Here is a 25,062-nt window from a genome sequence, read left to right as displayed (position 1 = left end):
ACAGAAGTGATTTTTTAAAAGGAAAAACAAGGGAGCTCCCACCCCAAAGAAACCCAGCCGAATGAAGACTGAGCGTGTTCAGAAGTCGTGGAATTCAGGCTGATTCTAAGGGGTGGACAAACAGAAAACCGGGAGGCAGAGAGGATGAAACTACCTGAAGAACCTGCAACATTTTGCTGTTCCTACATGCTACAACTGGTAAGGGATAACAGAAAAGATGCATGTATGAAACCAACCTACTGGGTAAGGCTTGTGTAATGAACAAAAAATTGTTACAATAATACTGTAACAGCTTCCTTTGGGGAGACTGAAGTAAGGGGCTATTTTAATTTATGTAAAACCAACACAGATGTGAATGTTGTTGTTTAGTCGTTTAGTCGTGTCTGACTCTTCGTGACCCCATGGACCAGAGCACGCCAGGCAGTCCTGTCTTCCACTGCCTCCCACAGTTTGGTCAGACTCATGTTTGTAGCTTCGAGAACGCTGTCCAACCATCTCGTCCTCTGTCGTCCCCTTCTCCTTGTGCCCTCCATCTTTCCCAACATCAGGGTCTTTCCCAGGGAGTCTTCTCTTCTCATGAGGTGGCCAAAGTATTGGAGCCTCAGCTTCACCATCTGTCCTTCCAGTGAGCACTCAGGGCTGATTTCCTGAAGAATGGATACGTTTGATCTTCTTGCAGTCCATGGGACTCTCAAGAGTCTCCTCCAGCACCATAATTCAAAAGCATCAATTCTTCGGCGATCAGCCTTCTTTATGGTCCAGCTCTCACTTCCATACATCACTACTGGGAAAACCATGGCTTTAACTATACGGACCTTTGTTGGCAAGGTGATGTCTCTGCTTTTTAAGGTGCTGTCTAGGTTTACCATCGCTTTTCTCCCAAGAAGCAGGCGTCTTTTAATTTTGTGACTGCTGTCACCATATGCAGTGATCATGGAGCCCAAGAAAGTAAAATCTCTCACTGCCTCCATTTCTTCCCCTTCTATTTGCCAGGAGGTGATTGGCCCAGTGGCCATGATCTTCGTTTTTTTGATGTTGAGCTTCAGACCATATTTTGCGCTCTCCTCTTTCACCCTCATTAAAAGGTTCTTTAATTCCTCCTCACTTTCTGCCATCAAGGTTGTGTCATCTGCATATCTGAGGTTGTTGATGTTTCTTCTGGCGATCTTAACTCCGGCTTGGGATTCATCCAGCCCAGCCTTTCGCATGATGAATTCTGCATATAAGTTAAATAAGCAGGGAGACAATATACAGCCTTGCCGTACTCCTTTCCCAATTTTGAACCAATCAGTTGTTCCATATCCTGTTCTAACTGTAGCTTCCTGTCCCACATAGATATTTCTCAGGAATCTCTATTCAGATGTGAATAGTTCCTTGCATTTCCATTGCTCCACCAGTGTTTTCATGCATTGAGATGGCTGGATATTAACCTTTGATGCTTCTTGTGCTCTTCACAATTAAGAACAATTCATTCTTTATTCAAAAAGGCTGACACCACCAAGATGCTTATGTCATACAATAGATTATGAAGTGTTTTCTCCCCCCATACATGGGATAATGAGAGACAGAGAGACAAAGCAAGAGAGAGAGAGAGAGAGAACTATAGAAAACCAAAAAACGCTAGGCTGCTAAAAGGCTAATGAATGGACAATGGAACATGTTTTTCCACACACAGCAGTTAGTCGTCACAATCAATTCTTTGATGAAAAAAAGGAGTTGATCCTGACTACATTTGAATTTTACGATTGTTTGGGGCAGGACATGTCTGAGCATGTCTGAGGTAATTATATGCTTATGGCACAGCTCACGTCCCCACTGAAGTCATCAACTTGTACTTATGACATCATAAGTACAAATTGTTTGGGGCTCTCAAAACCGGCATTCACAGCCCACATTCTACCAAGTTATCAATAAGGGTATCTTGGGTTCCATTGTCAACTGCTTTTCTGAAATCAAGCTATATAATGTCCATGGGGTCATACCTAATGCTAGTCATAACCAAAGTACACCAATTTATTTTAATGGACATCATTAGCAATGGGTCAACACTGAATAAAACTTAGCTGTGTACAACCCATGGTGCTCCCTGTCTACCAGTAGATCTATCAGAGTCTATCAAAGAAGATTGTTCTGACATGATGCACTACTGATAAACTCATGCTGGCTTCTAGTAATCTTTATCCTAGTTGGTATCTCTCTTGGATTTGAATTTATTTTATGTATGTGCTGCTGTTGTTTAAATCTCACTCATGTTTTTAAATATGAATTTTTAAAGCAACTTTCAGGGTTTGTTTGTTTTTACAATCAAGGTGTATAATTTTATGAAATGTGTGCGTGCGTGCAACTGTTTTATATATGATATTATATTGTAAATCGCTTCAGGGTAGTTCATAGGAAGAAATTAATTAATAAATAAAATAATCGTAAGCAGTGCAGTCTTTCTTAGATGCTGACAGTCTTAATAAAACTGTGCTAGAATTCTGCCTAGTATTAACAGCAGGTTGACTGCTCTGTAGTTTCTTCACTTTCTGAAAGCAGGGGCCACATTTGCCCACCTCCAGTCATTTGGCACTTCACCTCTTCTCCAAGAATTACTGAAGATTACAATAAGCAGCTCTGAAATAGTTTCTGCCTCTCCCTTCAGCACTCCAGGGTGTAATTCATTTGGCCCTGGAGATTTGAACTCATTTATGGTCTAACCATCACCATACCTATTCTGGGATGCAAGCCCCTCCTGATATCATTTGTTCTACACTTCCCAGGTTGAACCCAATTCCCCTTGTGGGAGAAGACCAAGACAAAATAGGAGTTGAGTAGTTTCCACCTTCTCTGCATCACCTGTTAAGGCTTCATCATCTTCTCCAAGCAACAGACCTAACCCTTCCTTCTTGTTCTTGCTCCAAACATAACTAGAGAAGTCCTCCTTGTTTTTAGCATCTAATCTAAGTCTCAGCTCATTCTGGGACTTATAGCTTTTCTGACACTGCCATTACAAGTAAGAAGTATTCTAGTCTCATTGTTGACTATATACATCTCCTATGCATGTCTTTTTAAAGGAAGGATGGGGGACCATTTTCAGCCTGAGGACTGTATCCCCTCCTGGGCAACCATCCAGGCGACATGTCAATGGTGGGAGGGGCCAATGGCAAAAGCAGGCAGAGCAACAAATGTAAATTTTACAGTAGGCTACTTTCTACCCACACCCACATATCCTCCATGCAGGTGAAAAAAGAGCCATTATTAGAATTCAATGTTATATATACATATATAGAATCATAGAGTTGGAAGAAACCACAAGGGACATCTGGTCCAACCCCATGCAATGTAGGAATCTTTTTGCCCAACATGGGGCTTGAACCCATGGCCGTGAGATTAAGAGTCTCATGCTCTACATGCTGAGCTATCTCCAGCCAGGCAAAAACACTGAAGGGTGTGTGAAGCAGAGCCAGTGAGGGGCATGGCCTGGGAGGAGGGTGAGTGGCTAGGGAAGTGGCGTGGGGAAGAGTCCCAAAAGCCTGTTTCAAAGTCTCAGCTCATCCGAGAGCTCCTTGTGCAGCCGCACTAGGCATGGAAATGGTTTGTAATTGTGCCTTTGGTATCTCTGTTTGTGGTACTGCCCCAGCAGTTGCTTGCTTGGCTGTGACCTGTGATAGGTCCTTCTCTGTGGTGGTTCCCTCTTTGTGGAACGTCCTCCTTAGCAAGATGCGCCAGTCTCCCTCCCTATTATCGATATCTTTCTACAGTAGTTAGTTGAACTCTGTTTTAGTTTTTTCTTAACGGTTTTTATTGTATATGTGTATGGTTGTTTTTATGTATTACAGTATATAAATATATATTTTTTCCAAATAAATAATTAAATATTAGCTTTTAGGAGAAATTTAAGACATTCTAGTTTGCCCAGCCATTTGATGGCTAAAAGTTCTGTCCGTGGCAACCTTGAAATTATTGGATTGTGTTTAGTGATTGCTTTTAGGAGTTTTTAACTCCTGCATTGTTTTAGTATGGACATGTTTACTGCCCTGGGCTCTTTTGGAGGAAGATTCAGGTTATTAAATAAATGAATGAATGAATGAATGAATGAATTTCACTTTTTAAACTCTCCCAAACATCATCAACCTTCATTCTCCTTCAGAATTTCGAGCTATGAATTCGTACTCAACATTTCCTTGAACTCCTTTCAATCTGCTTCCCTAAACTCTTATTATGCTTAGGTTCTCACATCTCTTCCTTTCACAAATTCCAAGATGATACTGTCACTTTCCCCCAAGGTTCCTGCCACTTTCACTCCCTCAGCCTTATTGGTCAGGATAGCAGGACTCCTGAACCTTCCCCTCCACCTTCTGAGCTGTGAGGTTGTTAGCAGGACAAGTCAAACATTTATTGGATGTTCCACTTGGAACAGAGTTAGACCTCCAGCGTATGTCAGAATAGCTGAAAGTCCTCATTACTACTATGACTTGCCTCTGCGAAAGTTGTATAATCTATTTCAGGGAAATTCCAGCTGGCTAGGCAAGTCTAGAGCATAATATCACTTTTGTGTCTGTCTTCTATCCTTATCAAATTCTCTCAACAACTGGGTATGGACAAGAGAGAAAAAACCATGGCTCGCTGTGATGTTTGAATGGAATTAGTAATATAGCACATTCATATGGCTGCTACTTTAGGGGTCAGAGGAAGTGAATGAATCCGATTCCTGCAGTAAACATGAATAGGGTGGTTCAGCAGGTGCCAGTTCCTTAAAGGTAAAGGGACCCCTGACCGTTAGGTCGAGTCGTGACCGACTCTGGGGTTGCGGTGCTCATCTCGCTTTACTGGCCGAGGGAGCCGGCGTACAGCTTCTGGGTCATGTGACCAGCATGACTAAGCCGCTTCTGGCGAACCAGAGCAGCACACGGAAACGCCGTTTACCTTCCCGCCGGAGCGGTACCTATTTATCTACTAGCACTTTGACGTGCTTTCAAACTGCTAGGTTGGCAGGAGCAGGGACCGAGCAACGGGAGCTCACCCTGTTGTGGGGATTCGAACTGCCGACCTTCTGATTGGCAAGTCCTAGGCTCTGTGGTTTAACCCACAGCCAGTTCCTTAGCAGTCCATATACCTTAGACTCTAAGCCCTAGAGGCATTATTGCAGGCACCAACTCTACAAAGCTAAGAATCACATTTGTTGCTCCACCCACTTCTGTCTACGGACCTGCCCACCACTGGCTTACAGACTCTGGAAGGTTGCTCATGAAGTAATGTGAGCCTCAAACCGAAAAAGGTTCCCCATCCCTGCACAGAACACCAAGGTGTGCTCTCACAGGTAACTCTGACACGTCATAAAGGATAGTTCCTGAGTCACACCCTAGAAACACCTTCATGTTCCATATTTTGTAACCCCCTCAACACATTTGACAGTAATGGGCTAGCAAGTCACACAACAGAGGTTAGATTACTGCAGTTATTCCTTTACTTCCCCTCCAAAACTCCAGCACAATAAACAGCAGTTAACACTTTCTTTACTTCTGACACCGATAAAATTGGCTGTGTCTTTGTAAAAAAACCAACCTGTACTACCTGGTAATTACATTATTGCAGTTCAGTTATGTCAGTCTTCTTGAAAGACACATATTGTTGTTAATCTAATTCAATCTGGGAGGCTAAGGCATATGAAGCCAAGTGGAATTTTCGTCTGCTTCTCCAGGTTGTCAGCAGTCACTATCCGGAAACACACTGCATTATTCTGCTTTTTATAATGTAATTAGGAAGTTGCCCTGCATTATGACAGGCCGTGCATGTTTCTGCAGAGCAAGGGTGGGGAAACTCAGATCTGGGAGCAAGCTGACCCTCTCTGAGCGTCTTCTCTGGCCTTCTGAACTCTCTCCAGGCCTCACCCCTCACTGGCCCTCCTTGAATAGGTTTGCCTGGCTAGTATGTGTCATTGAACTCTGATAACACCTCTTGCTTGTCTGGATGAAGGATAAAGAGAGGTGTCTGAGTGAGTGTAGAAACCAGCTTATTCTATTAAGGGGGACGTTTGTGCCCATTGCTCTGCCTACTTGTGCCTCTGGTCCCAGCCAACACAAGCACATGGCCTTTGGAAGGTGGCTCAAAATGGAATGTGGTCCTCGGGCAGAAACCGTTACTCCACCTTTCCTGTGCTGGGAGAAAGGTCTTCTCTGTACACATCCCACACAGCACCTGAAGGGATTAATCAGCAGCAGTGCTGAGTGAGTCATTTGCCGCTATCCCCAAGGTCAGTACAGTACTGCATCTTGCACCACAGGGGAATACAGCAGCCATTCATTTGTATGGGATAAAGCAAAGAGACGCAACCCGAGGACATACTGGGTTGGTTATGGTAACGCTGACTTCATGCCCTTGCTCCCTATTCAGGATGCCCTAGACTCTGACTGAAATTCATTTACTTTTAATTAATTCACTGCTGTATCTACAGCAGTGACCAGAGGAGGAATGACTGCTGGAAGGAGAGTGGAGAGAAAAAACGGCATGGTGCACCTGTAGCAGCAAAACCGGACGCCTTCATCTGCTATATCTGCAATAAAACACGTCTCTCATTTCATTCTCTCCTTGTCACAGCAGGCGCTGTAATTCTCCAACGGTTTGACTTCACCCCCAAAGGCGAACTCTTCCATTGTCACCCAAGAGAGATGGATGCCAGCAGCAGCAGCAGCAGCAACTACAACCTGTAACAGTGCTAATAAGAGTAGCTTTACAGACAGGGATTTGGGGAGGGTGGGGTTCAATTCAGTTCACATTTAAAGAAAAACTTACCTAAGACACATTTAAAGACAGACCTACACTGAAAACAATACATAAACCAAAATGCAGCCAACATTAAAAATGTGTACTTTTCCAAATTTTGCAATGCTATACAATCCAGACACATAGTATGTACAAAAATGTACATACTAGGCTAAAGTGTGCCTAAAAATGCATATGTGGGTGAAAACGGTGTTGAAATTCCTAATAAGAGGAGAAATTGCTTTGGAAAAATTAAGGGGAAAGTATATACAAAAACGGGATAAATTTGCACTAAAATGCAGATTAATTTTCATGAGGGCTTAAAAAAACAATCTACAAACTGATAGGGAAGTTCTGAACATTCAGAAAATCAGAAAGGGAGAGAAACCGAAATCAACATATTCATATGTCTCTATTTGAAGGTTATATGTTAAAAAAAAAAGTGGGGGGAGAGGCAGGAACCAGTGATTCATGCTTGCTCTTTCAGTGGTTCTGGTTTAATGTTCAAAACTCCATGAGTTGTACCTGCTTCTGAAGCGCACAAATTTTCTGAAGGAGAAGATGCTCCCCTTCCCCCATTTATTTCATAGACAGAAGCTCCTCCACCAAGTGGATAACTCATCACAAGTATATCAGAGTCCAACAAAGGCATGGGCCCTATATCGTGGTTAAAATAATCTTCCCTGTGTTTTCGCCTAAACATTTTAACAAGTATCGCCAACCCTATCATCTGTCTGTCTGTCTGTCTGTCTGTCTGTCTGTCTATCTGAGATAGATAGATTTGGGGGGGGGGAGGGAGGGAGAACAAACATTCTTCTCAAACATGAAAAGTGTAAAATAGTGTATTTTAAAAGCAAATACCACCACTCCTTCTTTAAAGAAAGCTAGCCCAATTTTGGTCCTGTAGAGCAGATTTATTAGGCAATTTGGGGCTGCAGAAGAGGGAATCCACAGAATTGCTTCCCTTTCTGTTCTGCTGATGGTTGCCTCTTTCAATGGAGTGTCCTGGATTCTGCTGGTGGAGAGACTCTAGTACTGTGGAGGTCCCCATTCCATCTGCCATAACCCAGTTATGTAGCTTCTTCACAGTAATATCAGCAACTTAAATATATTTTCTTATCAACGGGACAATGGAAATGGATTTTCCGTGCCCTCATGGTAGCCAAGAGGAATTGGAAAAATAAAGGTATGATACCCTTCAATCAATGGACTGACAATATGACATCACTCATACTTTATGAACGGACTGCTTACAGGCACAGACTCTGTACGGATAAATACGGTAACATTTGGAATGAGTGTATACAAAAAGTAGTAGGCTATTAACATTTACGTAAGCATTAGGAAAATAACACTATAACAATGTATACAAGAATGTATGGGAATATTGTATATTGCTTTTGCCTTTGTATGTGTGTGTGTATTTTCACTTTTATATGTATCTTTGCTGTTGTTTGTTCTGTATCACTTTGTTTCTTTTAATTGCAATCACCTTAATAAAACATAAATATTTTAAAAACTTAAATATCTTTTCATGGGGTAGTGATGTGTCTGGTACACATAGACGTTTGCCTGCCCCTTTGCAAGTAGCAGCATTTTCTGAAACACAGGATAACTGTGCAAGATTCTGTTCCATACGGTACACACTATAAGCAATTGACCACTTTACATTAAAAATCAATCTATGATTAAAACAGATTGTCTGGGAAAGAAGGGGAGGTGGAGAAAATAAAGGACCTTTCAGAATGAATTGGGTCTTGCCACTACTGAATTCTGCTCCAGAAATTCTAGCAGCTGTTCCAAAATTTGCCGTGCTTTTGCCAATGGTAAGTTATTATGGAACAAGCAAACTGTGCATATGTGAAAATGACTGTTTATATAGCTTTAAGCTACAAAAGCCATGGTGGAGTGAGGCAGCAAGCAAAGCACATGTGCCCAAAAGGGCTCAGGATATCATTTATTTAACAAACTGATGCGTGGCTACAACCTGCTAAAACGTGAGCAGATATAATTTAATTCTGCCCAGCCAAAACTGCAAGATTTGAAATAGGGACTGCAAAAGGCAGTTCCTCCCACTGTTTCCACTTCCGCAATCCATCGCAGCCCTAGCTTTGATCTTGCTGAGATGCATTTCTCAGAGAACTTCATTTCTGTTTTAAGCCTGGTTCTGAGATCGTCAAGCACCTCTACTCACAGAGGCCGTATTTAACTTTAATAGGGCTTTTGTTGATGAAGAGCTTTTAAGGTTGAACTGTTCATTATCCTTTACATGCTAGAGCAGAGCACAATGTGGAGAATGCATAAGGATATCCCAAGTCAACAAGGGTTTTTAATAAGTGTCAATAAACAATGCTGGAATTTACTACTTATGAGCGTATATACTAATTCTGTTTGTCATCAAAATCACTAAGGTCTCTGTATCAACATGCTTAACAGCTGCCTGAACTGTAAAAATTAAACTGTGGAAGGTTATGCCCTCCTCCTATCACTTATTTATCTATTATACGTACGACAACCTTCCCTACATACACTCCTAGGAGCCAGTCGCTCATCCAGGCACTGACCAGGGACACAATTTGCTTAGCTTCAACTATCTTATCACATTCTCCAGGATCGCTTGCTTAATTATTGGCTTGCTTAACTAATGGCTTAAGTGTGCAATGCTGGTGCTGGTTGCTGCCAAGCGGGGCTTAAGGGAGTTAGGGGGTCACTATTGGGGCTGCTAGCCAAGGTAGAAGTGGGGGCAGAAAAACTGTTGCACAGGCTTCCTGGGCTCCCAGATGGAGCCTGATGCTGTCACATGACAGCAGTAGATACCCTGTGACGACTCAGCCCCTCCCTGTCCATTCTGGGGCCTTTTTACTGACTGCAGTCAGTAGTAACCACCAGCAGTATTTAAAGGATTACAGTATTTCCATGGGATGAAAACAGAGTGTTCAAACGCTCTGACGGATATCATTGACAAGTATTTCATTTGGGTTCAATGGGGATACTTAATGTCATCAGTAGTTTCATTTGATTTGTTCAATGACACTGGGCATGATCTACCTTCAATTTCCTCTCTTTTCAGTAAGGGTGTTGAGTAGGGGAATCAGTGCGATTCAAAAGCTCTTAGCTTTGCCGTCATCTATGTTCTAGATTCAAGTCTTCCCACTCTTGTGATAATTATACATTCAAAACCACACCACAAATGCACATAAGAGAAGTAAAAGCACCCTTAAGGTAATCCTGAGATACAAACAAGTAAATAAACACATAAAAAATTTTCAGGAAAACTTAAGAGGGGAAAGACCCCCCAAAACAGCCCCAAAATATATCAATGACAAAACTTGAGAAGGAAAACAACTGTCAGGTGGGATAGAAGAACAGAACAGAGTGGCTGGAGCAGGATCTCTCTCTCTCTCTCTCTCTCTCTCTCTCTCTCTCTCACACACACACACACACACACACACACACACACACACTAGAAAGAACCATCCTGTTGTCTGGACAGGTGACTTCCTGGTTCACATTGAGAAGCTATTTTTAATTTCCCCCTAGGACAGAAGAGAGAGATTGCACAGAAAAACTAAAGAATGGAGAAACTAAAAAAAAATGATACCGTAGCTGGGACTGGGCACAATTCCTTCTACTCTGCCCCTCACCAAGAAACTGAAAAGACATAGCAATTATTTTCTAAATGGAAATTAGTGAGAATTTTCAATAGTGCCGCCTTCCAATAGCCATCGTTAGCAAGAGATCTGTTACACTTTACGAATGATTTCCAGCTTAGCTGAACAGCAGTTTCCTGACCAAAGCACCCCCAAATCAAAGAGGTGTACTTCCGTTGGTGCAAATTCTTGTGTTAAGGTATTGTGCAGATCCAACCCTGAGACTTTCACATGGCTGGTATATAAACACTTCAGTCTGCATTTTCCTGATTCTCTGTTTCTTACACTGAAACAGTGCAAACTCTGACACATTAGGGCACTGCCATGTGAGAAGTCTCCAACATCGCTTCTGCAAGAGCTCACAGAACAACACTAATGTGTTTTCTCCTTCCGCTCACAATTCTTTGGAACTAAGCCATAGTTATTTTAAATGCTTACAGGTTAGTTCACACAATGCCTTTCCTGACCATGTGAACAATCCACATTCCCGTCAACCATGCATTTCTGCAAATAAATGTAATGTATGGTCCTGGATAGGGAAACATATGATCATTGCTATGATTCTGCCCTCTCTGGCAGCTGCAGTCACAGAAATTTCGACGAGCCATATTTATCATTAGACATTTACTTTTTCCCACACAAGTGCATAACAGCAGAAGACATTTGACTGCTTGTGTTGACAAAAAATATATGTATTTTTGAATCAGCCCATTGTTCCTTTAACAGCCATTTGGAGCAACTGTAGAAACGCTTTCTCATATTCCTAGGAAAAACTTAGGGATCAGCTCTTTTATTGAAACAAAACGCTGAAAATAAAACTGGGCTTTTGCTCAAACTGTACATGTAGGGGAAAAAACACAGACTGCTGTGTTAAAAACACAGTGTAAGGAACTTTCCGAGGGTGAAATTTATACTGCTCTCTTTTTCTTTTGCTCTGTCTGCCTAGCGTTCTGTGCGGGAATTTCATAAATTGGTGCTTTTCATAGAATCATAGAGCTGGAATGGACCATTGCAGCAGCCAGCATCCCTTACCATAGACTGCCCAGCCTCTGCTGAAATGCTCCCAGAGAATGAGAGCCCAGCGCCTCCTGTGGCAGACCTTGTTCCAGCGTCAAACCACTCTTACTATTAAGGAGGCCACAATTCTGCTTTGCATGCAGAAGGTCCCAGATTCAAGCCTCTGGATCTCCAGGGAGGGCTGAGAGAAGACCCTGCTTATGTCTTTGCTGCTTGGCATCTCGTTGGCCATTATGGGGAAAAGGATGCTGGAATAAATGGACCTTTGGACTGAACAGCAAGGCTGGTTTCAGGTTAGAACCAGTTTTCTAGCATTAGAAGAACTCAAAGTCTGATAGGCAAGAAGTTGTGGTCTGTGTGGGGCTCCTGAATTTGGGCTGTAATGAATAATTTCTTTTTTCAGGGTTGTTGTTTTTTTGGTCCCAGAATAAATGAGTTTTAGAAATAGCTTCCCCACATCAAGCCCTACCCATCAAAACTCTTTGACTGTAAGTCAGAATATGCACATTTATCCAATCTGGTTTTATCCTAGTGCTTTCCCCACCTGTTACTTCAATGCCATTTTATCCCACCTTCTGTTTACTTCTTTGTTTCCTTCTGGTTTAGTTACATAGGCAACTCTAGTCAACCATATTGGTGAATAAGATGACATCATTACTCAGTATGACCAATGAGATATGAAATTGACAATGTTAAGTGAGGGCAAATGAAGTCAGCTGAGAATGAGGGTACTGATTCAGTGATTTGGCTACATGAGGAAATGAATCCAAATGAGAGACAGATTGACAGACAGTAATACAAATCAAGAGGCAGACAGTCACAAAGGAATTGCCAAAAAATAGTCGAAGGGGGAGCAGTGCTGAAAATGTCTGCAAAATACAGTAAAGAGTTTGGGGCTAACCAAACTCAGAACAAGCCTGCTATACTTGGCCCTGAAAATAACACTTAAATTAACAATATTGACTTAATTCCTTAATTGAACATTAGGTACCTTAATTAGACACCTAAGTTATGTTTTCTGCTTTCTGCAGATTTAAACTTGCTTTTTTAAAAAGGCCAATGGCTAAATTTCTAAGATGTGAAAACTCAGGACTGTATTTCAAGTTACCTAAGTAAACTCATTCTAAATGACAAATAGCTCACAATTTTTAAATTGTAGTACAGTAAACCACATTTCACATCATCAGAATATATATATACATAAAATGCTGTGACTAATTTGTCATTTTATATGTTTAAACTTACCATGCATTTTCATTAATTCTATACACAACTCTCAAAAGATGTAAACATGATATCATAAAGTCGGAAAGATTAAAAGCATGGGGCACAATCCATTCAACATCAAGCGCTATTGTGTTCCACTGATTTCAGCTGTGAAGTTAAGCGTGTGCTTAATTTTTCCCCCTTTTCAAATGAATAAGAACAATTCTAGTTGGAGAGTATGCAATAGCAGCACTTACTGGCACAGGCTCAAAAACTGGATTTGTCCAACATGTGCCATTTCTATTGAATGGAAGGGTAGACGGCACAACTTCACAAGTTCCACACCTATTAATGGAGGGGTAGCAGCTATTATCTACTACAAGTGTCATCTTCACATGCATTTAGGAACATGGGAAGCGGCCTTATATAGGAAGTCAGACCATTGGTCCAGCTAGGTCAGTACTATCTACCCTGACTAGCAGTAGCTCCCCAGAGTTCCAGGCAGGGTTTTCTCTCACTTCTAGCTGGAAAAGCTGAGAACAGAAGCAGGGACTTTCTTCAACCACTGAGCTACAGCCCTTCCCCACATTTGCTACATGGCCATTGGATAGTGCATAGAAAGCAATACTTGGTTCTTTCAACAAAATTTCTAAGAGGAGATTTTTCTCCCAGTTTGATCGATACTGGATTTGAATATATATATATATATATGCAGTTGTTTTAACTGTTTTGAGACATTATTCCAAAGAATTTGAAATCATTTCCAGGAAGCAATTCATAAATGAATTAAATAACCACTAGGTTCAAAATTGGGAAACGAGTACAAGGCTGTATATTGTCTCCCTGAATATTTAATTTATATGCAGAATTCATCATGTGAAAGGCTGGGCTGGATGAATCCCAAGCCGGAATTAAGATCGCTGGAAGAAATATCAACAACCTCAGATATGCAGATGACACAACCTTGATGGCAGAAAGTGAGGAGGAATTAAAGAACCTTTTAATGAGGGTGAAAGAGGAGAGTGCAAAATATGGTCTGAAGCTCAACATCAAAAAAATGAAGATCATGGCCACTGGTCCCACCACCTCCTGGCAAATAGAAGGGGAAGAAATGGAGGCAGTGAGAGATTTTACTTTCTTGGGCTCCATGATCACTGCAGATGGTGACAGGAGTCACGAAATTAAAAGACGCCTGCTCCTTGGGAGAAAGGCGATGGCAAACCTAGACAGCACCTTAAAAAGCAGAGACATCACCTTACCAACAAAGGTCCGTATAGTTAAAGTCATGGTTTTCCCAGTAGTGATGTATGGAAGTGAAAGCTGGACCATAAAGAAGGCTGATCGCCGAAGAATTGATGCTTTTGAATTATGGTGCTGGAGGAGACTCTTAAGAGTCCCATGGACTGCAAGAAGATCAAATGTATCCATTCTTAAGGAAATCAGCCCTGAGTGCTCACTGGAAGGACAGATCATGAAGCTGAGGCTCCAATACTTTGGCCACCTCATGAGAAGAGAAGACTCCCTGGAAAAGACCCTGATGTTGGGAAAGATGGAGGGCACAAGGAGAAGGGGACGACAGAGGACGAGATGGTTGGACAGCGTTCTCGAAGCTACAAACATGAGTCTGACCAAACTGTGGGAGGCAGTAGAAGACAGAAGTGCCTGGCGTGCTCTGGTCCATGGGGTCACGAAGAGTCAGACACGACTAAACGACTAAACAGTAACAAAACCCTATCTTGCGCCACCCTAATTCAATCTTGGCATCTCTTGCTATTTCTCCTCTTACTGATTTTCCTGAGAACTCATACACAGGCCACAAAAAAGTCAACATGAATTATGAACTGCAGATGCTGATAGTGCTCCATTTAGTCATGACTCTTTGATCACTGAGACCATAATCATAGGTAGCAAAGTAATTTTACAAACATTACAGATTACGGCTATGACAAAACTAATCATCAGCATCAGCATCATGACTATCATCTATACCACACTTCAGCAAAAGCCTGTAAGCACAATCTCCAATATTAAACAGGGCATCATAAGGACATTACTAACCAAAAGGACATGTGAAAACATTTCTCCAGTATAACATGTTAAAATAAAGATACCCAGCTACTTAAAACGCAGAGTTTGATGTCGCCAGAGTGCCCCATCTTCCCTGGCCATGTTGGTTGGGACTAATGGGAGCTGTAGTTCAGCAGCATCTGGACAACCAAAGGTTTCCGACACTTGCTATAAGCAAAGAGTTTGCCCAACATACAGGTGATGGTCTGATGTTATCCATCTGAATATATGTTTTAGTTATGCTTGCAAACAATTGATGCAGGTGTTCTCCATATTACTTAATGTAAAAGCAACCATTGAGGGAAAAGGCAACCTAAAAAACAATAATCAATAATATGCAAAGCTGCCTATCCACAATTCTGGTAGATCGTCAAACACTGTAAAGGTACTTGGGATGTTAAGATGATTTTGGCTGAGTATCCTGTAAGAGCAACAGCTCAGTTTATACCAGAACTTGTCAACCTGGTCCCTTCCATGTCTTAGATTACAAGTCCCATCAGCCAGAGCTGATGAGAGCTGGTGTTGAAAACATCTCTAGATCATCTCTAGAACATCAGGCTGGTAAAAGCTGGTCTACAGTGACTGGCAACATCTGCCCAAGGTTTCAGATGGGGATTACTCCTGGCCCTCTCTCGAGATGTTAAGGGTTGAACCTGGAACTTCTGTCAGCAGAGCAGATGCTCTATCACTGAGCTACAACCATTCCCCAGAATGTTGTTCACTACAATAGTATAATAGTGTTACCTGTAGAAATTCCGCTTGATATATTTATTTGTATGTCCCATGAAGAATGTAAGATAATCAACAATCTATCTTCTCAGGCACAATCCTGAAGTGCACATATTTTCAGAATATTTCTGAAGAAAAGTAGGAATAGCAATAACGTTTACATGAATGCAATGCCAGCTTCATGGAGAAGGATGAATGCTTTCTTTTAGCACCCATGTGCTTATTCATGCTGAAATGTTTCCAGAGTATGAAATAAATGTAAACATTTGCAATAAAGTTCACCCAGCACAAAACAAATATTTATATCAATAAACCAAGCAAGCACATTAAACCAAGCAAGTAATCAATAGGCAGAATTTCACCAACAATGGTGGAGTTGGAGAAGAGAGAAAACCGATGCAATAAGCTCCCTGGCAGGCTACAAACTCAAACCTATGCAAGCTTCAAGCAAAGCTAAAGGCATCAATATAAATCGGAGCAGACTTCTGAGTAGCTGATGTCACCTTGAGAGATTCTGTTTGCTCCAGAAGAAATCAAGTTGTACCACAAAGGGTCAAAACTTTAATTGCTCCTCAAGGGCACTCAGATGCTAAAGATGCATCCAGACTCTTCCATCCATATCTGAACACCTGTGCCTTTAAATCATCCATAAAACACCAACAAGAGATAAAGCAACTTGTAGCTATGCTTACTCCATAGAGAAAACAAATAAGGAGAGCAGGAGGTACAAAAATCCATTTGTTCCATTTTCTAACGTTTGTTGTCTGCCCTTCCTCTCAGAGTGCTCATCCTAATAATCCTCAAAGGTTGAGCACAAAGCTGTAATTCAAGACAAGCATCTCAACTTGATCCAGCAAAAGTTTGGCCTTCAAAGTTAAAAACCACCACATTAAAAATAGCCATCAATACCACTAACTTAGCTTCATTGGTGCAAATAACTCTGGTTCAGCAGTCACTGCTTAAAAATCTGGTGTTACAAATGGCCTTTAAGCAGCACTAACGCGTATGAAGTCAGCATTGCTGGAGATAATTAATATACATTTCTTTATTCAGGCAAGAGATATGATCTGGTGATTTGACTTCTGGAATTGCAGTTACATATTTCCCAAAGCCAACTAGGGAATGGTTCACCGACCTTCTTGGCGGAGCCTGACCAAGATCTACTGTGGGATACATGGTTTCCTGAATTGCAACCATTGTGTTTAATATTAGTTGTCACCTCTGCCACATATTATTTTTCCAAAGAAAGTATAATTTGTATGTCTTACAGACCAGAGAGACTAGTAACATCATCAACTACCTTCAAAATATTACAGGCATTAACATACCACTCATACATTTTATTATAAACACATTATCAATATGGGAGTTCTAGGAAAAGAGGCTCCAAACTTCCAGTTGGGATTAATCACCATTAAGACTTTAACATTAATTTGAATTAGCTAATTAATCCATTGAATTGGTTAATTAATCAATTAATTGGCTGCAAACAAGTCTGCTAATTGTCTGAATAATCTTTATGTGGAGGGTGAGCATTATTTTTAAAAAGAGGGAATCTTCTAGGACATTCTATATTGCTCAAATCAAGACTGTATTATGGAACATCTGCTGCCACTTCTTTGTGGTGTTTAAAACAGCTATCAGACCATAAGATGCCCCACAGGTAAACCCAATATCGGAACCGATTTAAATCTCAGGCATGTTATGTGTCAAACTCTAACAAATGGGTTTTATTATTTCCAGACTTGTTCCGTTGGTAGCCTTGATGGTTGCTAGCTGTTGCTAGCTACACAATATCAAGTTCGGTGTACCTGTACATTATGAGATTAAATTTGCTTTATTTAGATTGGGGAAGGGCTGTAGCTTTGAGGTAGAGCACTTGTTTTCCATGTAGAAGATTCCAACTTCAATTTCCAACATCTCCAGGTAGGTCTGGGAGCATTCCCTTCCTGAAGCCCCGGAGAGCTATGGCCAGCCGGTGTTTTTCAACCTTGGATCTTCTAGTATTGAGGGACTGCAATTCCCATCACCCCCAGCCCACCTTAGCCAATGGTCAAGGGAGATGGTAGCTCAACCACATCTGGGAACACTGGTGTAGACAATAGTGAGCTAGATGGTGTCAACAACTGGTATGAATCAAAATAAAGCAACTCCCTATGGGTTGTATCCCATAGAGTAGACCCACCGAAATGAATGGACTGACTAACAGACCCTTCAGTTTCAATGGGTCAACTGAGTAGAACTTAGTTAGATACAACCCTGTGTCATCTGAGGTAGAGGTTTGGTGGCACTTTGGATGGAGAGGCTTTGGTACAAAGTGTAGTCCAGCCATTAAAATTCTGACATGGAGTGAGATCCAAAGATGGTCATCCAGAGTTTCCATTGGGTTGCCCATGCCCCAATTCAGCACCTCCGACCTCTGACCAACCAGATAGTTGGCGTGCTACTTCCTGCACTTACATCCTCTAGTCCAAAATCATGGGACAAACACAGGCAGCATCCTCTAATCCACATGGAACAATCTAATAGGATCTACTCAAGTTAACATGGTGGGGAGAGGGCAAATCCCTCTCTCCTTTTGCACTTCAATGCTGTATGATAAACTAGTAAACCGGCACAGAATCAGTGACACTTTCTTCAGAAGACTTGATCAAAGCAATTCACTTGAAGACCTCCAGGCTAACCCAATCCAGGAGCACCTGCCTCCCCAAAGACCTCCTCTCTCAAGACCCCACCAAACTTTGACAGCCCACCTCCCAACCCCAGCATCCTTGAGTGCACCTCCCTCCCCCAATATCCCCCAGCATGCACTGGTGTCCACCAGAGGCTCCAGCTCCTCCTCACCAAGCCCCTCCCCCGTGGCTTACATCCGCCCCCTGGGGGCAAGCCTGGGAAGCCCCCGAGAGAAAGAAAAACAGGCAGCGCCTCCCTCTTTGCCAAGACTTTGCGCCGCCGCATGCCGGGGCGCAACCCTCTCTCCTCTCTCCTTCCTGTTACCGGGTTGGGTTCCGAGGGCGGTGGAGGAGGAGGAGCAGTCCAGAGGACTTTACCTGGACTTTCCGCCCCGGGGGCTGTCCGGCTGGGGTGCCCCCTCCCCCTGGCCCGCTAACTCTCCTCTAAGGCCTACTCAGCTCATACCCCGTGGAAAGTGGCGGGGAGGGGGTCTCGAAAGAGAAAGCAGGGAGGGAGCGCTTCATCCATCCCTCCCGCCAGCAGCAGCAGATCTGCCACCCCCCTCCGCCTCCTCTCCACCTTGGCCATTTCCTCTCAGTTCCTCCAGGAACTCCAGAGGGGGAGAAGGAGACCCCCGGCGCCCCCCGAGAGAAAGACCCCGCGCTGAAAAGACGCCTTGGCCAAACAAGCCCCCGCAGCCTCCTTGGCCGGGGCGTCCCTCCTTCTCTCCCTCCCTCCTTCCTTCCTCCTTTCCTTCCTTCTCTTCCTCCCTGCCTGCTTGCCTGCCCGCCTCCTTTCGCCGGCTGCCCTCCGGCCAAGCCCCGGACAACCGCTCCGGCGCCGTACCTCGTAAAGGTCCCCCGAAGCCATGCTGGGCTGCGGGACTCGGGCGCCTCGCTCTCTCGCCGGGCTCCTGAGCTGCTCTCCCTCCGTGTGTGTGTTTTCTCTCTCCACCACTCGCTCTCCGAGCGGAGCGAAAAAACTGTGCTGTGCAGAATGACAGGCTGTGTGCGCAGAATCGGAGGCGAGGGGAGACGGCGAGAGGCAGGCAGGCAGGCGGGCGGCAGGCGGGCGGGCGGGCTGGCGTAACCAGCAAGAGCGGCGGCGGCAGCAGCAGTGGCAGCCGTGGAGCGGCAAGAGAGCGGCGCTCTGCATGCGTGTGAAGGAGTCGTGTGTGTGTGTGTGTGTGTGTGTGTGCTTGCGCGCGGGTGTCTCTGCGCCTTCAGGAACTCCCCCCCCCCCACTACCCACCCTAGTGAAGCGGCACAAGGGCGGGGAGGACAAAAAAGGGAAGGCTGATGATCCCTCCGCATGGCAAACCCCCCAACGAGCAAAAGTCCCTGCACCTTTTGACGCCGCAGCTGCACACACGTTTGTCTGTTCCTCCAAAGAGACCCGCCAGAGGTCCTGGCTGACCAAGGGGAAAGGGCTCACAGGGTAGAGCATCTGCTTTGCACGCAGGTTCCATCCCCAACCTCGGCCGAAACCCTGGAGAGCCATCCTGCCCGTCACTGTTAGGCCATCTGAGCCAGAGGCCTGACTGTGTCAAGTGACTTCCTACCTTCCAAAAGGAGGACATCGCCATCATCTTAAGGACCAACTCAGATCAGATTTGTCTGGGGGGTTAGGGTTTTGACAGGTTCTTTGGTTTCCTCTCCTTCCAGTTGCCTCCCAGTCTCAAATTCAACCTGTCCCAAAGACATCCCATCCACCTGCTTATAGATGCAAGGGGTAGGGTGGGAGTAGAAACATCTTTTGGCAGCTTGGATGGGCCTCAGTAGACCAGCCATATACACAACACAACCTGCGACCCCAAGCGCATGTTGATCACTGTAATGTGTGCTGTGAATGTGTTGATCACTTCCCCTGTTGCTTGCCGTTAGTGAGCACAACCAACTACAGTCTTTAGTGTTACATCCAAACTGGAGATTGCAGTTGGTTTCACTAAAAGAAGCCACAAACAGAAAGCCAAGATCAGGGTTGGTTCACACAAGTCACACTTTCCAGTTCAGAGGTAATGCTATGCCAAGCATCATGTTGTTTCCCACTTACTCCCTAGTAGGAAGCAGTGAAATGAATCCGCATTTTCACAGTAAAGCATTAGCCCTCTGATCTTGTCTGTTGATTAAGCACCCATGCCATAATACATTTAAGATGCCACAAGACCTTTTTTATTTTTACTTTAACAGGCTAACATGGCTCCCACTCTAGACAGTTTTCCAATAGAATACATCACCAACATTTTATATAGCAGCTTTGTTGAGTCTTCACAACTACCTTCCTATCATTTCACGACTGCAACATTAGGTGATGGCAAGTTGCACGTGTGACAGTCATTGCCAATCAAATACCACAGGGGACAGAAATTTCATGCCACCTCATATCAGCACTGATGCTTTCCAGTGAAAGCAGTTCATGTATTTGGACATGTATTCATCAAGTAATGAGACATGGGGTGAAGACATCTCAACTTACCAAGTGATAAATGTATGGGGAAGTTTGTTTCTTAAACATGTACCAGAGATGAATGCAGCCGTGCAGACTGGTTGTCTCTGTACTTTTCTGTGGTTGCTCTTGCTCCCCTCCTAGTTATTGGCTTATTCTGTTGCTAGGGGATGAAAACTCATTCCTCCACCATAGCTTAGTGGAAGAGCCACCTGTCCTGGAGGCAGAAAGTCCCAAGCATCTCCTGTTAGGGTTGGGAGAGACCCCCTGCCTGAAAGCTTTGAGAGCTTCTGCCACTCGACAAAATATTTAGTTATGGGACCAATGATCTGATTCAGCATCTTCATACCTGGATCTTTATTTAGGGATGTAGATTGTTGGTATGTCTTCTCACAGTCTCAAAAGTTTACCCATTCTGATAATGGTGTTGTGTCAAAATCTATAAAATTTTTCCCACTCTTCCCTTTCTCCTTGTGGAAAAAATAAATAAAAATAAGGTTGTGTTGCTTTTAAGCCTGTAAAGTCCATCTACTGTGTCACTTTCAAGTGTTGGAAAGCATCTTGCATGCAATTTCATTCCTTAAAAACATGATCGATCATATATGCACTCCACTGGTGATTGGAGCCCATTGTGACCAAAAGGGCAGAAGGGAGGGAGGCCAACAGTAGGTAGAGCCTGAGCCAATGACAGACAAGTTAAGGATAATGATTTAAGTTCCTGAAATGTGAAGATTTATTTATATTAAATTACTGTGTACTTTAAACATAGGGTCGTCCCCCCCTCAGGCAGTGGCTCTCATATGATTGGCTGACTGTTGAGTCACATGAGAGAGGCATTCCATTCTATTGTGACTGTTATTCCAGTAACTGTTGTTTTTATCTGCTTTCTCTTCTCTCTATGTGTGTGAGGGAGAATGGTTCCTAAGAGAGGCTGCTCAGGATACCGCTGAGGATGGTATGGTGTCAATGTGATCTTTCTGATGTGAAACAGATAGCGGAAGATCCCTAAACATTAATAGGGAGAAACCTGTGCAGGAGCTCTCAGTAAGCCCTGAGTTAGGTAAAACTTTGGTGCAAGTCTCAACACAATTCTGTTTGTAAGACTAAGTAAGTAGACTTCAGTCTACAATTCAGCTGAGAATGTACCCATGTTTGAATAAGCATGAGATTGTAAATATATTCTTCTTAGTTATATGTTTATGAAAGTAAAGTTCTTTTGAATATAAAGAGTCTGGACATTGTATAGTCTTTACAAAGAAACTATCAATCACCTAAAAGAGTTATTTAGCTTCCTAGCTGTAAGCTACTCTGCTACTTTGCATATCATCAAAATTTATTTTATATAGATAACACCATTTGCCCTGGTCGACCAGCCTTTCACTGATACACATACATCACCCAACTCACTCACCACACATGGAACCATAATGTTAGAGATATGACTATGGTTTACTGTTTTAAAAAATCCAGCTCTCAGAACATAGTGTAGTACTCTGATCATTAAGGAACAAGTTTAGAACATTGCCTTCTTAGATACTGGAGCAAGATTCTCCTTGTACTTTTCAGTTCCTTTCAGTTTCTCAACCAGTATGTTCCCATAATGAGCACTCCCTTCCCTTCATACACAAATAAAGTGAGTAGGACTTTTATTTTCAAGGGGCAGAGTCCTTTTGGTGGTAGCAGCCAGACTTTGGAATTCCCTCCTTGGGCTGACCTGTGAGGCTTCATGTCTTTCCATGTTCAAATGAATTTTGAAAACTCACATATTCAAATAGAATATTAATGTTTGTCCTCTGCTGTTTTAGTATAAATATTTTATTAAGTTTTATAGTGTAATTACAGGACTGCTGACTGCATTTTCATTATGTTTCAGATAGTTTAAATTGCTTACTGAACTGTGGCTGCTTGCTTTGCTTTGCAAGGCAGATGTAGTTGAGTTGTAGCCAATGTTAGTCACAGTCAAGGGTGGACCCATAGATATTAATACATTTAAGGTAGTCATGTCCATTAAATCCAGTGGGTGTACTCTGGGTATGACTAACATTGGATGCCATCCTTTAAATATAAATGTTGAACGAAAAGTGTTTTATAAATTGGAGTAATAACGATGTGTTGCTGCTGTTGTTAAACTTTATATCCCACTCTTTATCTCAAAGATGTCCAGGAGAGCAAACAAGCAAGCAATGAAATGATTTAAACACCTAAAAACAGTTCTAATACTCAAGGTTTGTTGGAAAAGAAAGGCCTTCAGTAGGCAGTGAAGAGACAACAAAGACTGTAAAGGTAAAGGGACCCCTGACCATTAGGTCCAGTCGTGACCAATTCTGGGGTTGCGGCGCTCATCTCGCTTTATTGGCCGAGGGAGCCAGGGTACAGCTTCCGGATCATGTGGTCAGCATGACTAAGCCGCTTCTGGTGAATCAGAGCAGTGCACGGAAATGCTGTTTACCTTCCCGCCGGAGCGGTACCCATTTATCTACTTGCACTTTGGCGTGCTTTTGAACTGCTAGGTTGGCAGGAGCAGGGACCGAGCAACGGGAGCTCACCCCGTTGTGGGGATTCGAACCGCCAACCTTCTGATCGGCAAGTCCTAGGCTCTGTGGTTTAACCCACAGCGCCAGCCGCATCCCAACAAAGACTGTACCTGTCTATTATTCAAGGGGCGGGGGAATTCCAAAGGGTAGTTGTGAAGACACAAAACTCATTAAACAACAGAACAATCCTATGCACGTCTAGTCAGATGTAAACCCTATTGGTTCCAGTGGAAGGGAGCAAGGTAAAATAAAGATAGGTCTTTCCTACAAGACATTTCCAGTATTTTCTATCTCCTCTCCTGAGATGAGGATGATTTGGGTGCTGTGGATTGGGGTCTGTGGCTTTCTAGCCATAGGATTGCTTACCCAACATTGCCACCTTAATTAAGTTGAATGAAGGGAACTGGTTTTGCCTAACCCTACTCATTTCCATCTCTTCTCAACTCCTCTAAATTCGCATTAGTGCAATATGACATACTGAAAGTAGAATCCTTGACAGGTGCCAAGGCTGTGTTAGGCTAAGGCTAACCCTATGCTTTGTGCTGTTAAGAATATAACCTGATATTCTTTATATTTTGTCTCTGAACAGACCAAGTCTTTAGTTAAAACGAGAAACTTCAGAAACTCACAAGTGAAACTCACAAATATCTATACTCATGTGGATAGGAAATGTTTGTTCTGCATTAACTGCACAGATTTGTAAATCTTTTGCTGTGCAGTACTTGATAATACTATCAATAATGCAAATGGCACTTTGGAAATGGCACCATGCAATTTTTTTTTATTTTTAAACTTACCATCTCTCAAAATTGTGGTCTCTATTAGAAGAGCAGAATTTACCAAGCATTCTGTATAGGCAACTGAACACTGAAAAGTTATTAGAGTTGTTTTATTGCTAAGAGCTGAGTAAACACCTTTAATTCTTATTGCTCTGTTTTCCACTCCAGTATGCCTTTTATTTATTTAATCATAAAACTATGGTTCAATAGCTATTTTGTCTTGGCTGTTGCTGGAGCCACGATCCAATAAATTAATCCAGGACACATCTGGGGACAGATATTTAGAAATGTGTTGGGATGTGTTTGACATTATGGATCATCCAGCAGCCAGAAAATTGGGACTCCATGACCCCCGCTCAATACGTACTTTCTTTTCCTCCCTCCCTTATTTTTCAAATTTAAATTACACAGAAGAAAGAAAGAAAACCAAGCAAAAACAAGAAGATAAATTATACAATCTTATATTGCCAGTTTGCAGTAACACAGTCCTCATTCTGAGCATTGCAGTGCAAAACAAATGGATTGCATTTCTCATAAAACCTATCCATAGATCATCCTGCTACTCTAACTTGAACATAAAGAGATCAGCTCATTCATTACAGCTCTGTGAAATAGTTTGGCTAAACATTCCTCCCAACTCTATTTCCCCCAGTGTTTTGTTGGTGACATCCTTGAAGACATATTAGAGTGGTGCCTCTTAGGGTCCCTCCACACACCCTTTTATTCATTATGATTTGGGCTTATGATGGTGTCAGGTGGTTAGACACGATCCTGCTTGCAACACCATTTGGCTCTGCAAAGGTTCCAGGGGAGGCAAACGGCTTTGCTTCCGGTCATTGCATGCCCTGTAACCGCCTGCTCAAATCCCGTATCCTTTTCTATCACAAATGTTCCGGTTTATTTTTTGTCTCGTGTTTGTTGTGCTATGGTATAAGAGTGCCCCTCCCGATGGCAATAATGCAGTAACATTGGATAAGCATCACAGAACAGCTAATAAAATAGAACGATGTGTGTATGGTCCAGTATAAATTCATCACTAGTGCACTATTATTGTGTCAATGACATGTTGCAGAATGCACCCAAAAACTAATAAGTAGCGCTCTGGAGGGGCCCTTACATTGTGGCGCCTAGTGCACATTCAGGTGATCCCTCCCCCCCCCATTGACCTTGGTGACCTTGGGCCATTCACTGCCTCTCAGCCCAACCTGCCTCACAGGG

The 25,062-nt window shown here is 42.9% G+C and overlaps 1 protein-coding gene across 2 annotated transcripts in view; it reads right to left on the bottom strand.

Moving 5' to 3' along the window:
• Positions 1-20,859, bottom strand: part of CDYL2 (chromodomain Y like 2) — a 69,799-nt gene extending 48,940 nt beyond the window's left edge. Inside the window, exon 1 of one of the 2 annotated variants that reach the window (XM_083514984.1) lies at positions 20,562-20,859. In XM_083514984.1, coding sequence (XP_083371110.1) covers positions 20,562-20,600 — 39 coding nt within the window. In that variant the 5' untranslated portion in view covers positions 20,601-20,859. Of the gene's footprint in view, positions 1-18,932; positions 19,880-20,561 lie in introns of those variants that run through there. The other variant, XM_083514983.1, reaches the window with a different exon arrangement.
• Positions 20,860-25,062: the final 4,203 nt, after the last annotated feature.

Source organism: Podarcis liolepis (assembly GCF_965112155.1).
Source record: "Podarcis liolepis genome assembly, chromosome: 7".
Classification (NCBI taxonomy): Eukaryota; Metazoa; Chordata; class Lepidosauria; order Squamata; family Lacertidae; genus Podarcis; species Podarcis liolepis.
The sequence above is the reverse complement of the archived record's forward strand: the minus strand, read 5'-3'. Positions and strand labels throughout refer to the sequence as shown.